The 13,876-nt window shown below is 42.0% G+C and overlaps 1 protein-coding gene across 4 annotated transcripts in view; it reads left to right on the top strand.

Moving 5' to 3' along the window:
• The first annotated feature begins 4,621 nt into the window (after positions 1 to 4,621).
• Ash2l (ASH2 like histone lysine methyltransferase complex subunit) overlaps positions 4,622 to 13,876 on the top strand; it is a 29,454-nt gene continuing 20,199 nt past the window's right edge. For 2 of the 4 annotated variants that reach the window (XM_023722007.1, XM_023722005.1), the window contains exons 1-5: positions 4,622 to 5,147; positions 5,565 to 5,631; positions 6,481 to 6,626; positions 9,299 to 9,387; positions 9,612 to 9,706. In XM_023722007.1, the coding sequence (XP_023577775.1) occupies positions 4,960 to 5,147; positions 5,565 to 5,631; positions 6,481 to 6,626; positions 9,299 to 9,387; positions 9,612 to 9,706 (585 nt within the window). In that variant the 5' untranslated portion in view covers positions 4,622 to 4,959. Of the gene's footprint in view, positions 5,148 to 5,325; positions 5,451 to 5,564; positions 5,632 to 6,480; positions 6,627 to 9,298; positions 9,388 to 9,611; positions 9,707 to 13,876 lie in introns of those variants that run through there. The other 2 variants (XM_004637256.2, XM_023722006.1) reach the window with 2 other exon arrangements.

Here is a 13,876-nt window from a genome sequence, read left to right as displayed (position 1 = left end):
GACTTACTTCTCCACACACACACACACACACACACACACACACACACACACACACTTTTTCAAATTTTTGAGAGGTCTTGAAGTAGTTAGCATTACAAGTGTATGCCACCACACCTGGGTCGGACCCTGATAGTTTGAAGGACACTAGATAGAGTTTTTAGAATAACTGTCAATTTGGAGTCCAGTGAGGTTTTTTCCTCAATTAGACTGAGGTTGTGAATTTGCAGGAAGAATACCACAGAGATGATGGAGTCCTCTTATCACACTGTATCAGAGAACACATGACATCAACCTGACTTATAACTAGCACTGTTAACCTTGACCACCTGGCAAAGAGGGTGTCTGTCTGGCAGTTTCACTACTGTGAAAACTATTTGGCAGAGGACCTGGGGATGGAGTTCAGTGGTAGCATGCACAATGCGCTATGTTTTACCCCAGCACCACATGCAGACACAAATTACTCTTTTCTTTTCCTGCATTCTACTGGCTAGAAGAAAGTCATGAAGGCCAGTCCACACACTCAAGGGAAGGGAGGACTATCAGGGAAGCTGTTTCATGTTCAAAGATTTTTGGCTAGGACCCCGAAGGTACAAGTAAAAGAAGTAAAATCAAAAAAACTGAATTCTGTCAAACAAACTTGTGCAAATCAATTAACAGAGTGTAGACATAAGCTACAAAATGGGAGGAAACATCTGCCAACCATTCACCCAACAAAGGAGTAGTATCCAGAATATATAAAGGAATTTTAAAAACTGAACAGCAAAATCCCAAGGAATTCAATTAAAAGATGAGCTCAAGTTCTGAACAGACATTTCTCAAAAGATAACACACACGCACACACACACACACACACACACAGCCAATAAGTATATGGAAAAGTGTTCAATATCATCAGGAGTGCAAATTAAAGTCACAATTAGATATCACTGTGTTAGAACGGCTATTATCAAAAAGACAAAAGTAGTAAGTGCTGGCAGGGATTCGGAGAAAAGGGAACTCTACATGGTGAGTGGGAGTGTAAGTAGGTACAGTAATCATGGAAATATATGGAGATCCCTCATAAACCAATAGGGACTGGAATGTAGCTTAGTGGTAGAGTGCCTGTGCAGCAAGCCCAAGGACCTGGGTTTGGGTCCATCACTGCAAAAATAAAACCAAAAAACAGAACTATCATACAATCTAGCAATTCCATTACTGAGAACATATTCAAAGAGGAAGTCATCATAACAAAGAGATACTTGCATGCTCACCTATACACCATAGACAACATGGAATCAACCACAATGTCCATCAATGAAGAGGAAAATGTTGTATATATACCCAATGGAGTATTATTCAGCCATCAAAAGAATAAAATTCTGTGATTTCCAGCAACATGGATGGAATTGGAGGTTGTTATGTTAAATGAAATAGGCTAGACACAAAAGACAAGCATATGTTTTCACTTGATTTCGAAAAATTTGTAATTGATTTCATAGCCAGGTATGGTGGCACATGCCTATAATCCCAGCACTTAGGAGGCTAAGGCAAGAAAAATCATTACAAGTTTGAGACCAACCTGGGTTAGAAAGTGAGCTCAAGGCCAATCTGAACTGCATAGTGAGACCCTGTCTAAAAAGCACAGCACAATATAACAAAAACAAACAATTTATTTCATAAAAGAATGGAGAGACCAGAGTGGCCACTAAACAGCAGAAACATCAGGGAGGGGAAGCACAGAAAAAAATCAGTTAAGAGGTATGTTGTGGTTTGGGTCCAGATCTCCTCCAAAGCTTCATGTGGTCATAGGTAAGGCTATTTCAAGGTGGCTGGATCTACAGTGTGTGATGCTAGAAATAAAGATGTGTGATTGGTTTGGCACATAAGCCTAGATACAATATAAAAGGGGCAGAAAGATGCTCTTAAGGTCCCTTGTCACTGCTACATCTACCCACAATGAATGGTTCTCATCTGCCAAGCCACCCTGCCTTTCAGCCAGTCAATTATGAACTGAAACCCCTATAAACTGAGCTAAGTAAATCTTTACTAATTATGGGTGTCAGGCATTTTGTCTCAGCAACAAGTAACTAAGACAAGATAATGAAACAAAGAGGAAAAATTAGTTCTATTTTCTAGAGCACAAAATGGTAACTACTGATTAAAACAATCTATGATATATTTTAACATGACTAAGAGTATGAAATTCCCCACACATAAAAATGATACAAGTTTCTGAGCACAGTATCCCTGTCTAATCCCAGGTACTCAGCAGGCCAAGGCAAAAGGATGGATGGCAAGTCTGAGGCCAGCCTGAGCTGCAAAGGGAGTTTTAATAGCAGCCTGAACTATACAGTGAGACCACCTTTTTGTTTTGTCTTGCTTTTTTGAGACAGGCTCTTACAGTATAGTCAGGTTGCCCCTGAACGCACTATGTAGCCCAAGCTGGCCCTGAATTTATAGCAGTCCTCCTTCCTCAGCCTGTCTTTACTTTTCTCTTATTGCTGGGACGAAATACCTGACACCCAAAATTGAAGAAGGAAAGGTTTATTTAGCTCAATTTGTGAAGACTTCAGTACATACTCAACTGACTCCAAGGCAGAGTGGCACAGGGCAGAGGGCAGCAGTTCACGACAGTGCAAAACAGCAAGTGCAAAAAGGCAGGCACAGTGGCAATGGCAGAGGCAGAGAATATTTCCTTATATTCCATTCCAAAACAAAACAAAAAAGTGGGCTCATTGTATAGTTCAGGCTGCTATTAAAACTCCCTTTGCAGCTCAGGCTAGCCTCAAACTTGCCATCCATCCTTTTGCCTTGGCCTGCTGAGTACCTGGGATTACTTAGACAGCCTTAGTATTGAGGCTAAGGATAGTACTCACACCCATAATCCCAGCATTCAATCAAGGGTTAATCACAAACTCTAGTAGAAGTCCACCCCATGACTACATGATATTTTCGGGGGACAGTAAGACAGAAACCATAACAGCCTCCCAGTGTTAGATTACAGGTGTGTGCCACCATGCCTGTCAAGCCCCTGTCTCAGACAGACAGACAGACAGACAGAGAGAGAGAGAGAGAGAGAGAGAGAGAGAGAGAGAGAGAGAATCAATATGTTGGGAGTATAAAGAAGTATCTTAGTGGGAGATCAACCTCGGATCAATTCCTAGGAAGGAGGAATGGGAAAACGATTAAAAATAGGGCTGGAGGTGTAGGCTGTGATTTAATCTTCAGTACTGGAAAAAAAAAAAAAAAAAAGCCTGGCATGGCATACACCTGTAATCCTAGCACTCTGGGAGGCTGAGGCAGGCGAATCATAAATTCAAATCCACCTTGGGAAATTTACTGATGTAGTAAGACCCTGTCTCAAAATTTTAAAAAATGTAAAAGCCTAGAGATGTAGCTCAGTGAGATGATTCTGGGTTCAACTCCCAGTACATTTTTTTAAATCAAAAATTTGAAGAGATGTAATTGCTTATTACCTGGATTTAATCATTACACTTTTTTTTTTCTGTATTTTAGGGAAGAGTCTACAGGGTGTTCAGGGTCTCACTACTAGATCAGACTTGTAGTGATCCACCTCTTTACAGTCTCCCAAGAGCTGGGATTATAGGCGTATGCCACCAAGCCCAGTCTCAATTGCTGTGTCAGCGTGCCCCGGAGGTGGGGCTGGCATGGCAGGGCCGGAGTTCAAACCTCTGGCTCCTGCACCTGCTTGCAGGCACTTTAATCTGCTGAGGTATTTGGCTGGCCCCATTACACATTTTATACATGTATCAAATTATCATAATGTATCTTATGATGTACAAATAGTATTTCTTAAAAAAATGTGTGTCTGTTAAAACTGTCACAATAAGTAAACATTTTGGGGTAGACATTTTAAGCAAGTACTCTGTTTCTCCTTATAATACCAGCATTTATCACCAACAACTTTAAAATATCTATCACCTGATTTTTTTTTTTTTTTTTTTTTTCCTGAACCAGGGATTGAACTCAGGCTCTTGCGCTTGCCAGGGAAGCGCTTATTCCTCTGAGCCATCTCCCTGGCCCTTCTATCACCTGATAATTTCATTAAACCCTCCTTCAATTTTGTTGAAAGCCTACGAACAATCAAAATATGTATTTCGAGTCAGTTCAGTTGCCCTAGTTTCCTAGATGGAGAACTGGAGAGAGACATGCCCTTTTTTTGTAAAGTGAGAGGACACTGCATTCCTTGCAATGTCTTAGAAATTAAGCTTTATCCAAACACTGATATCTAAACAGTGTCGGGGCTCCCAAATTCCTAGAGGTTTGGATCTTCGAGTTTGAACTACCTTGCTTGCGACGGCTTCCACTCACTCCACTGATTTCCCTACCAGCTCTTGGTGATGACTTCTCAGATCCTACCCTTAGTGGTATTTTTTCCTTTTGCTAAATACAAAACTTCAAGTCGCCCTGTCCCGGGCTACCCGATTCCAGGGCTTCAGTTCCCCGGGTTCGCACCAACCGCTAGCTCGCGCTCACCTCACTTCTCGCCTGCCTCTGGGCACGCCCCTTAACCCTACCCTACCCGCCTGCCTAATCTAATTTGGGCTCTGGAATCAGATTCGAAAGCAGCCCAAAGCAGCTGACCCCTCCACAACAAGACACACTACGCCAGGGGCCGAGCGACGAGGGCTGGGAGACGTTTCCAACATTTCATGGTGAGGAACGCCGACACGACAGTGTACGAAGTCAGCGCGCAGCCAGTACCTCATCACGCTGAGAAGTATTCACTCTAGAAGAAGCAAAAGTAACAAACTCACGCCTTCACCTGGCGTAACCTCTGGCAGTCACCGTAGCGGCGGCCCGCCCACCCGGCCTTAAAGCGGGGTGGCACAAAGTGCTTATTCCTCAAACCAGGGGTGGGTCCGCCAGAGGCTGTACTATTTGAAGAGTATAGTAACAACCAGCAACTCGCGCGAGACAGAGATTGTATTCTCGCGAGACTTCTGGGAAGCGGTGGTGATGGCGGCGGCGGGAACTGGCCCCGGCCCTGGAACGGGTACAGGACCTGGCCCAGGAGCGGCTGCAAATGCAATAACAGCAGAAGAGGGGGAGACGAAACCGGTGGCAGCAATAGCCGCTCCAGCTGGGGAGGGGACTTCTGCTGCGCCGGCGACCGCGGAGCCCAGTTGTGGGGAAGCAGAAAGCGGGTAAGACGTCCGCGGCCTGAGCAGGGCAGTGGAGGGATGCCCGCCCTTTGGAATCCCGCCGCCCGGACGCGTTCCAGCCGCCCCTCCGCGGGACCTAGCCCGCGGCCAACGGTTGGGTGCGTAGCCTCTCCCGCCCGTAGCTCGGCGCATCCCTCGGAACCGCGGCACAGGCCACGCCCCCTTCTCCCACCTTTTGGGGAGGTGCGAGCCTCCAGCTACAGGTTCTGTTTCTGGCCCTTGCACACGGTACGAGGATGGTAGCTCGCACTTTTCGCTCTGGCATCCAGTTCGGAGCCGGCTCAGGTGAAAAAGCGTTAAGAGTGTGAAATTCAGCAGTTTTTGAACATCATCTTTGGTAGTTGGCATTTTGAGGTTTCTCTTAAAAATTTTTACTGGAGTGCATTCATTACCTTACAGGGATGCAAACTTGGTTGATGTAAGTGGCGGTTTGGAGACAGAATCCTCTAATGGCAAAGATACATTGGTACGTTTTTGTTTTTGTATTTGTTTTGCGTTTGTAAAGCGAAATAAGGTATTTATTTATGTACTTACTTACATATTTACAGCATTGGGGTCTAAATCCAGGGGCGCTCTAGAACTGAACTGCAGCTCTCGACCATTTTTATTTTTTCTCGACCTTTTTTTGGACAGAATCTCTTGCTTCAGCCTTCCACAGTGCTAGGATCACAGCTTATGCCACTGTGCCTGCTGTTACTTGTTTTTTATGTTTTTTTTTTATTTGAGACAGAGTCCCTAGGTAATCCAGGCTGGCCTTGAACTCACAGTGTAGCACAGGCTGGCTTCAAAATAGTGTCCTCTTCTCTCAGCCACCCAAGTGCTGAAATTACAAGTACACCACAATGTCCAGATAATTTTTGGTGGATTTTGTTTTTTGAGACAGGGTTTCCCCATGTAGGTCAGAGTGGCCTCGAACTCTTGGTGATCCTCTTACTTAGGCCTACCTAGTGCTGGGATTATAGTCCTGCATCATCATGTTTGGCTCCCCAGCTAATTTTTTATTTATATTCCTTGTAGACAGTTGGCCCATATACAGACATCTTAGTTCCTTTTCTTTCAACCCTTTTCTCTTCCCTCTCTCTAATTTGCCTTTTTTTTTTTTTTTTTTTTTTTTGAGATAGGATTTTGCTACGGAATTCAAGCTGGTCATTTATTTATTTTATTTTTTATTGCGGAATCGGGGATTGAACTCAGGCCATTGCACTTGCCAGGGAAGTGCTTATTCTACTGAGGCATCTCTCTGGGCCCCTCCCATCTGTTTTTAAGCAAATGAAAAATGCATTATATTTGGTTCTCCAATTGCTGTTGGTCACAGGAAGGTGCTGGGGATACTTCGGAAGTGATGGATACGCAAGCAGGCTCTGTGGATGAAGAGAATGGCCGACAGTTGGGAGAGGTAGAATTGCAGTGTGGGATCTGCACGAAGTGGTTCACAGCAGATACCTTTGGCATAGATACCTCGTGAGTACGTTTATAAGAACTGGATTCTAAAATTAATCAGAGCTGCCCTATGATGTACAGTCCCTTACCACAGTGCTGGAGAAGCTGAGCGTCATGTCTGCACCTGCATATTTCTACTTCTGAGTCCTTCAGGCAATAACTGAGGAGATGAACCATGCAGAAAATACTCCTAGATCTCGAAGCCTGGGTATAACTTAGTCTGATTTTTAAAAATTTTGCTTTAATCTCTTCCTTGGTGAATCATTGTTCTTGCAGAATTCATCAAAGATTCCAGATAACTTTTTAGGTGGGGAGGGGTAACCATACTGAATTTGTGGATGACAGGTTTATTTGGGTTTCTTGAATTAGGGAGATTTGGGTCTCACTGTGAGGGTGAGGCTGGCCTGAACTTGTAGGAATCCTCCTGCCTCAGCCTCCTAGTGTTAGGATTACACACTCCTTTATGATTTATTATATACTTGACAGTTAAAAATTTAAAGTAAATTTTAGAAATACTAATGTACCAGTTAACACATGACTGATAACCTGGGGTAAGGTGTTTATGAGAGAAAAAAATATAGAGGGTTCAAAAGAAAGAATTGGATTTTGGTAAAAAGGTCTGTAGGGAAAACACTAGCCAAAGAAGACCTAATATTGGATCACTTTGGGCAAGAACAGTATATTTGGATAGATAGTTTAGGAATGGAAATTTACCGGAGATAGCCAAGGGTAATTCAGGGATGAATTAAGCTATAGGTAAGGGCTGGCAAGATAGCACAACAGAGTAAGTACCTGCTTAGGCAAGTGCAGGAACCAGAGTTTAATCCCTTGCACCACATACTGTGCTGGCCCCACCCCCAGGCGCATGGAGCCAGCCACCAAGACCAGCCATGGTGGCGTACCCCTGCAATCTCAGCGCTGAGGAGGCTGAAAACAGGATCACTAGGAATCCGAGCTGTATAGTGAGACCCTGTACCAAAACACATAAAAATTAAATAAATAAAATAACTGCAGTTGAGAAGTTAGGTAGTTTAGTTTTTGAGAGACCAGTTTGTATCTAAATTTGAAAAATTACCCTGGAAGCCCAGCTGTATGGTGTTGGGGAGGCTAGTACCATAGGTGGAAAAAAGAAATGACCAGCAGGAAGGAATGTAGAAGAGTTAGGAGCTTATTGATACGCAGCAGTACTGCAGCAGCCAAGTCTACAGTACTGTGGCGGGCAAGTTCAAGAGAAGATGGTGGCATCAGGACCAAAATTTTTATATATCCTGTTAATGTGAAAAGACCAGAAACATCGTGCCAGGAACACTTTCTCGTCAGGTCCTGGTGGTTCTGTTGTCCATCCATCTCTGTTCTACAGCAGAAACAGTGAAGCATTATCTGAAAGCTGACACAATGTCTAGTGCCCTGGAGTTGCTAGCAACAGCCTTTCCCAGTAACATCAATTAACATATATGAAAAGATTGGTTAACATGAGCGTTGGACTGGTTGATATATTGTGTGTGTCAACTTGAAAAGTTTCAATGTTAAGTGACTCAGCAGAGAGCCAGGATTCTTACTTTGTAAACATCCTCATCCTGTGCAAGAGGAGGGTGTGGGCATTGTGTGAGTTCTACACCCCTACTCCAGACTAGCCTGTTTTTAATATAAGGAGGGAAGAGAGGCTTGCTAGAAGCTTAAGCAGCTGCCTTTCCCTTTGCTTTTCACTGTTTTCTGTCTCAGTTATCTTTTATTTGTTGTTGGACCAGAATACCCAACACCCAAAATTAAGAAAGAAAAGGTTTATTTAGCTCACAGTTCATGGAGGTGTTAGTATATATTTACCTGGTTCCTAGGCAGACTGGCACAGGGTAGAGAGCAGCAGTTTATGGCAGCAGAAAACAGTGAGAGCAAAGGGAAAAGCAGCTGCTGCAGGTTCTAATAATCCTCTCTCCTTATATTAAAAGCAGGCTACCCTGTAGTAAGAGTGTAGCACTCTCACAGTGTCCATGCCCTCTTGCACAGGACAAGGATATTTACAAAGCAAAAATCCTGGCTCTCTGCTGAGTTATAAGCTTTCCAAGCTGACAGTGTATCAGCCAGTTCAGTGGGTGAGGAGATCTTGGTATGATATGTGATTGTACTTGAAATGTTGAGGATCTAGTAGAAGAGGAAAGAATTAGTATTTTTTAAGACATGACAAGCAGCTCGATCATCTACTCAGTAATGTATAGCTTTTGTGGGTAGCTTACAAGGTACTATAGAAAGTTAGTGTACTATAGTTTCATCATGCAACATATTAAGACCTTTAAAGAAGCAATAGCAAGGGGCTGGCTAAACAGCTCAGAGGATTAAAGTGCCTGTGAGCAGGCGTAGCGGCCTGGGGTTCAATCCTTAAAATATAAGAGAAAAAAAAGAAGAAGCAATAGCAAGAATAACCATGATTCCCAGGTAATAAGCATGAATTATCTTTATGACTGAGAGAATGTGAGCCAGCATGTTAGGAAAGAGGCAGGGCTGGGGAGATAGCTCAGTAGAAAAAGCGCTTGCCTGGCAAGCTCAACGTCCTGAGTCCAATCCCTGGCACTACAAAAAAAGGAAAAAAGGCTGCTCTTTTCATAGTGTATTTGAACTAAAATAACTACAGCTATTGATTTGTGTCTAGACACGTGTATCTGAAGTTCACTGATTTGTACACTTTGGCTAATCCACAGATCCTGTCTACCTTTCATGACCAACTACAGTTTCCATTGCAATGTATGCCACCATAGTGGTAATACCTATTTCCTCCGGAAGCAAGCAAGTAAGAACAACTTCAATATTTCAAAATGATTGTCCATAAAGGACATGAATCAGAAGACCTTTTCCTTGTAGCTGGTAGAAGTTAAGTTGCTATTGTCCATTGCAGATCAAATGACTCCTTTTTAACTGCTACTTAGTATTGTGTGGGCCCTCTTGTGTTGAATATTCCCTTGGTAATGGAAATATAGTAGTCATAGATAATTTTTTTCTTTTTCTTTTTGATAGACTTAAAGGAAATGTGCCTTAGTGCTTTGGCCAACTTGACGTGGCAGTCCCGAACACAGGATGAACATCCAAAAACCATGTTTTCCAAAGATAAGGTAGAGATGCAATTAATTTAAGTACAGTTTTGACAAAAAATCAGGTGGAAAGCCATTTGCAGTAACACACACCTGTAATCCCAGCACTTGGGAGGTTGAGGCAGGAGAATTGCTGTGAGTTCAAGGCCAGCCTGGGCTCCATAGTGAGTTCAAGCCAAACCTGCACTACATAGCCAGACCCTGTCTCAAAAATAAAAATTAAAAAAAAAAAAAAAATCGGGGAACATCCAGTATACTGGGAGGGGGTCATTCGCATGTGCTAGGCAAGCCTGTACCCCAAGTTGCAACCCTCATTCTTCTTACCTTTTATTATGAGGCAGGATCTTGCTAAGTTGCTCAGGTTATCCTTGGTTTTTTGTTTTGGATTTTTTGAGACAAGGTCTTTCTATATAGTTCAGGCTGGCCTTGAACTCACTGTAAGTGGGATAGCACATACCTGTTGAGAAGCTGAGGTGGGAGGATGGACAACTTGCAGTTTAGCAAAACCTTGTCTCCAAATAAGAAAATTAAAAGAGCTGGGATGTAGTTAAGTATAAAGGCACTGGGTTCAATTCCAAGTATTGCAAACAGACAACATACACTTTGTGTTTTTGACCTATAATTTTTGTGTTTTATTTTGTTTTCTTTTTTTTTTTTTTTAATTCTTATTTTTTCATTTTATTATTCATTTTAATGAGAAAAAGATAAAATAGCAATGAAACAGTTTCAAAACAGGTTAGTAGGATGGTTACAATAATTAAGCCATTACATATTGTTTTCTTCATAGTAGTTATTCAGAAGACAAAATGCAGACATGACATCTTGTCTAAACAACATTAGTACAAATATTTTCACCAATGAACTAAGAGAAAGTAGCTGTATATCCATCCAAACTCTCTCTGGATCCCTTTGCAACTGGAGCCCAGGCCAAGCGTGTATGTGGGACCTTCAAGAGTTTTTAGGAACAACCATACTGACTTGAAGGAATGTACTCTCTTATGTTCCTTGTTTTGTTTTCTGAGACAGGGTCTTACTTTGTAATTCAGGCTGGCCTTCAACTGTAGTCTAGGATGGCCTCGATCTTGTGGTGCTCTTCCTTGGTTTCTCAAGTGTAGTTGTGTGCCACCATGCCTGGCTGGAACATACAATTTGAAAAGCACGTGTGTAGGTTTTGTTATGAAATCATTGTTGTCCGAATCCAGGCTTGGGCTCTGTCTACTAAATTGAGAAGTTTGTATTTAATCTTGTAAACTGGAGCAGTCAGCAGAGAGGTCCTTCTAATTCCTTTTAATACTAAAAGTACTTAAATAGGGCATATTGTAGTGAACTTTGACTTTTTCTTCTTCGTTAATTTTTCCCAAACTGTTACCCATTTATTCTTTACCTCTACTTGCCATTATTATTGCATTTGCACATTTGGGTTTTTTTTTCTTTTTTTCGGTACTAGGGATTGAACTCATGACCCTGCGCTTGCCAGGCAAGTGCTTATTCTACCGAGCCATTTCCCTGGCCCCGACACTATTATATTACTAATACTAGTATAATGTAGCACATTAGTATATAGCATATTATATTAGTATAATAGTATAATATAGTTATTTATACATTATAACTATAGGTGTATAATATTAATATAGGATATTAATATTTTCTCATTATTATTGTCTTAATATCCTTAGTGGTTTTTTCTACTGAGGACTTGATCAGAATTGTAGCTTATATTTATTTGTAATGACTTTAATTTTTTTTGTTTGTTTGTTTTGAGGACCCAGGGATTGAACTCAGGCCCTTGCAATTGCCAGGCAAGCACTTATTCAGTTGAGCTATCTCCCCAGCCCCTGTAATGACTTTAATTTTAACAGTTCCTTTTTTTTTTTTTTTTTTCGGAACCGGGGATTGAACTCAGGCCCTTGCACTTGCCAGGGAAGCACTTATTCCACTGAGCCATCTCCCCAGCCCCCTAAGAAGTCAGAAGAACTGGGGAAGATCCAATTTTTTTTTTTTTTTTTTGTGGAACTGGGGATTGAACTTAGGCCCTTGCACCTGCCAGGCAAGCGCTTATTCTACTGAGCCATCTCCCTGGCCCCTTAACAGTTCCTTTTAAAATTGATTTTTCTTTTGAGATTGGGGTCTGCATTATATTGAAAGTTTTGAAGCATCTAGACTGTTGTTTGGCATGATATTTGAGTACTGGATGTAAAACAGAATTGGTTATAGTTCTGTAAAGAAGACATCTCCTACTGGGCATGGTGGCCAAGTCGGTGATCATAGCACCCTGGAAGGCTGAGGCAGGATGATCACAAGTTTGTTCTTGTCATTGTTTGTTTGTTTGTTTCTTTCTTTCTGAAATAGCGTTTTACTATGTAGTTCAAATTGACCTAGAACTCACTCTACGTAGTTTGTGCCTGAAACTTCTAGTGATCCTCTTGCCTCAGCCTCCCAGTGCTGGGATAACAGGTATGCACCACCATGCCCAGTAAGAGCATCACGAGTTTGAGCCTTGCCTGGGCAATTTAGTGACTTAGCAAGATCCTATTTCAAATTAAAAGAAAAAAAAATTCAAAAAGTGGTGCTATAGTTCAATGTGAAAGCCCGCCAAAAAGATAGCGTTCCCTTATCCTTTCTTTTACATTGATGTAAAGTTATGTCTCACGTGACACTTTGATCAGTGGCAGATTGTGTGTAGGGTAGTGGTCCTGTAAGAGTGCAGAGAAGCTGAAAGTTCCTGTTGCTCTGCAGTGCCACTGCTGACAGATGCGGACAGCACATCATGCTGCTCACATGCGCTGCCAGCTGTGTGAAAGTACAGCACGTAGGCTGTGTGCTGTATGCAACACTTGATTGTGACTGTTGCCCATTTGTGTATTTGCTCGTTAGTATTATTTTAGATTGTATTCCTAAGAAGTCTACTGTAAAAGAGTTGTGTTATGTCAGCTACAGCTTCATACCTCTCATGTTCACCACAAGATTGCATTATTTGGTTTTTGTTTTTTTCTTTGTTGCAATACTAGAACTTGAACCCTGAGGTGCTCTAATATTCTTCATTAAGATTCTTACATTAGGGGCTGGGCAGATGGCTCAGTGGAATAAGCCCTTCCCTGGCAAGCACAAAGGCCTGAGTTCAATCCCTGGTTCCACAAAAAAAAAAGAAGATTCTTATATTAATATTCTTTTTTTTTTTAAAATATATTTAGTACAGGGCCTACAGCATCTCACTATGTAGAATGGACTCATAGCGATCCTCCTGTTTTCAGCTTCCCAAGCTCTGGGATTACAGGTATACATCACCACGCCCAGTCTCAGATGCCCGGCTCAGCGCACCCAGAGGGCAGGGCTGGCATGGCTTGTGGTGCCAGGAATATTAATATTCTTACATGAGGGCCATGGAAATAGCTCAGTAGTCTTAAGCACCTGCCTAGGCAAGCACAGGGACCAGGTTTGATCCCCAGCACCACATGCCACACTGGCCCCATCCAGCCAAGCCTGGACATGGTGGTGCACACCTGTAATCCCCCCAGTGCTGGGGGCAGGGGCTGAAACAGGAGGATCACTGAGTCCGAGCTGCATAGTAAAACCCTGTACCAAATACATAAAATTAATATTCTTATACTAATATTCTTTATATTGTCTTTGTCACTTTAAGACAGTTAGAGATAATAGATTTTGTTTACATTTGTATATTTGGTGCCATTACATGGTGGATTCCAAATATTTATTGACCTACATCCCCAATCCTTTTTATTTTTTACTTTGAGATAGGTTCTCACCAAGTTCTTAAATTGCCCAACTTGTGCTCAAACTTGAGGTTCTGCTGCCTCAGCCTCCCAGAGTGCTGGTAATGTAGCTCAGGGTGAAAATCCTGAATGTAATCCTAGTACCACCAATTAAGAAAGAGAGGAAAGAAAGAAAGAGCGAGCAGGAAGGAAGAAGAAGAAAGGAAGTCAGCCAGCTTGTAAGATATCTAGAAGGAGATATCTCAGGTAGGTAGAAATAAGAGCACAGGAGATGATAAGTTAGGAGTCATCTTCCAGCTGACAACCAAGGGAATGTGACAGAGCTTTCCCCTCCAGTTACACTATAAATTGTAAATAGCTAAAATTTTATACCGTTGTTTTTAATTTCCCATAATCCATATATTTCTAAGCAATTAAATATTTGTTCAAGTGATTAAAACACTAATAATGGATTTTT

Source organism: Octodon degus, unplaced genomic scaffold (assembly GCF_000260255.1).
Source record: "Octodon degus isolate 3935 unplaced genomic scaffold, OctDeg1.0 scaffold00088, whole genome shotgun sequence".
NCBI lineage: Eukaryota > Metazoa > Chordata > Mammalia > Rodentia > Octodontidae > Octodon > Octodon degus.
This window is presented reverse-complemented; position numbering and strand designations above follow the sequence as displayed.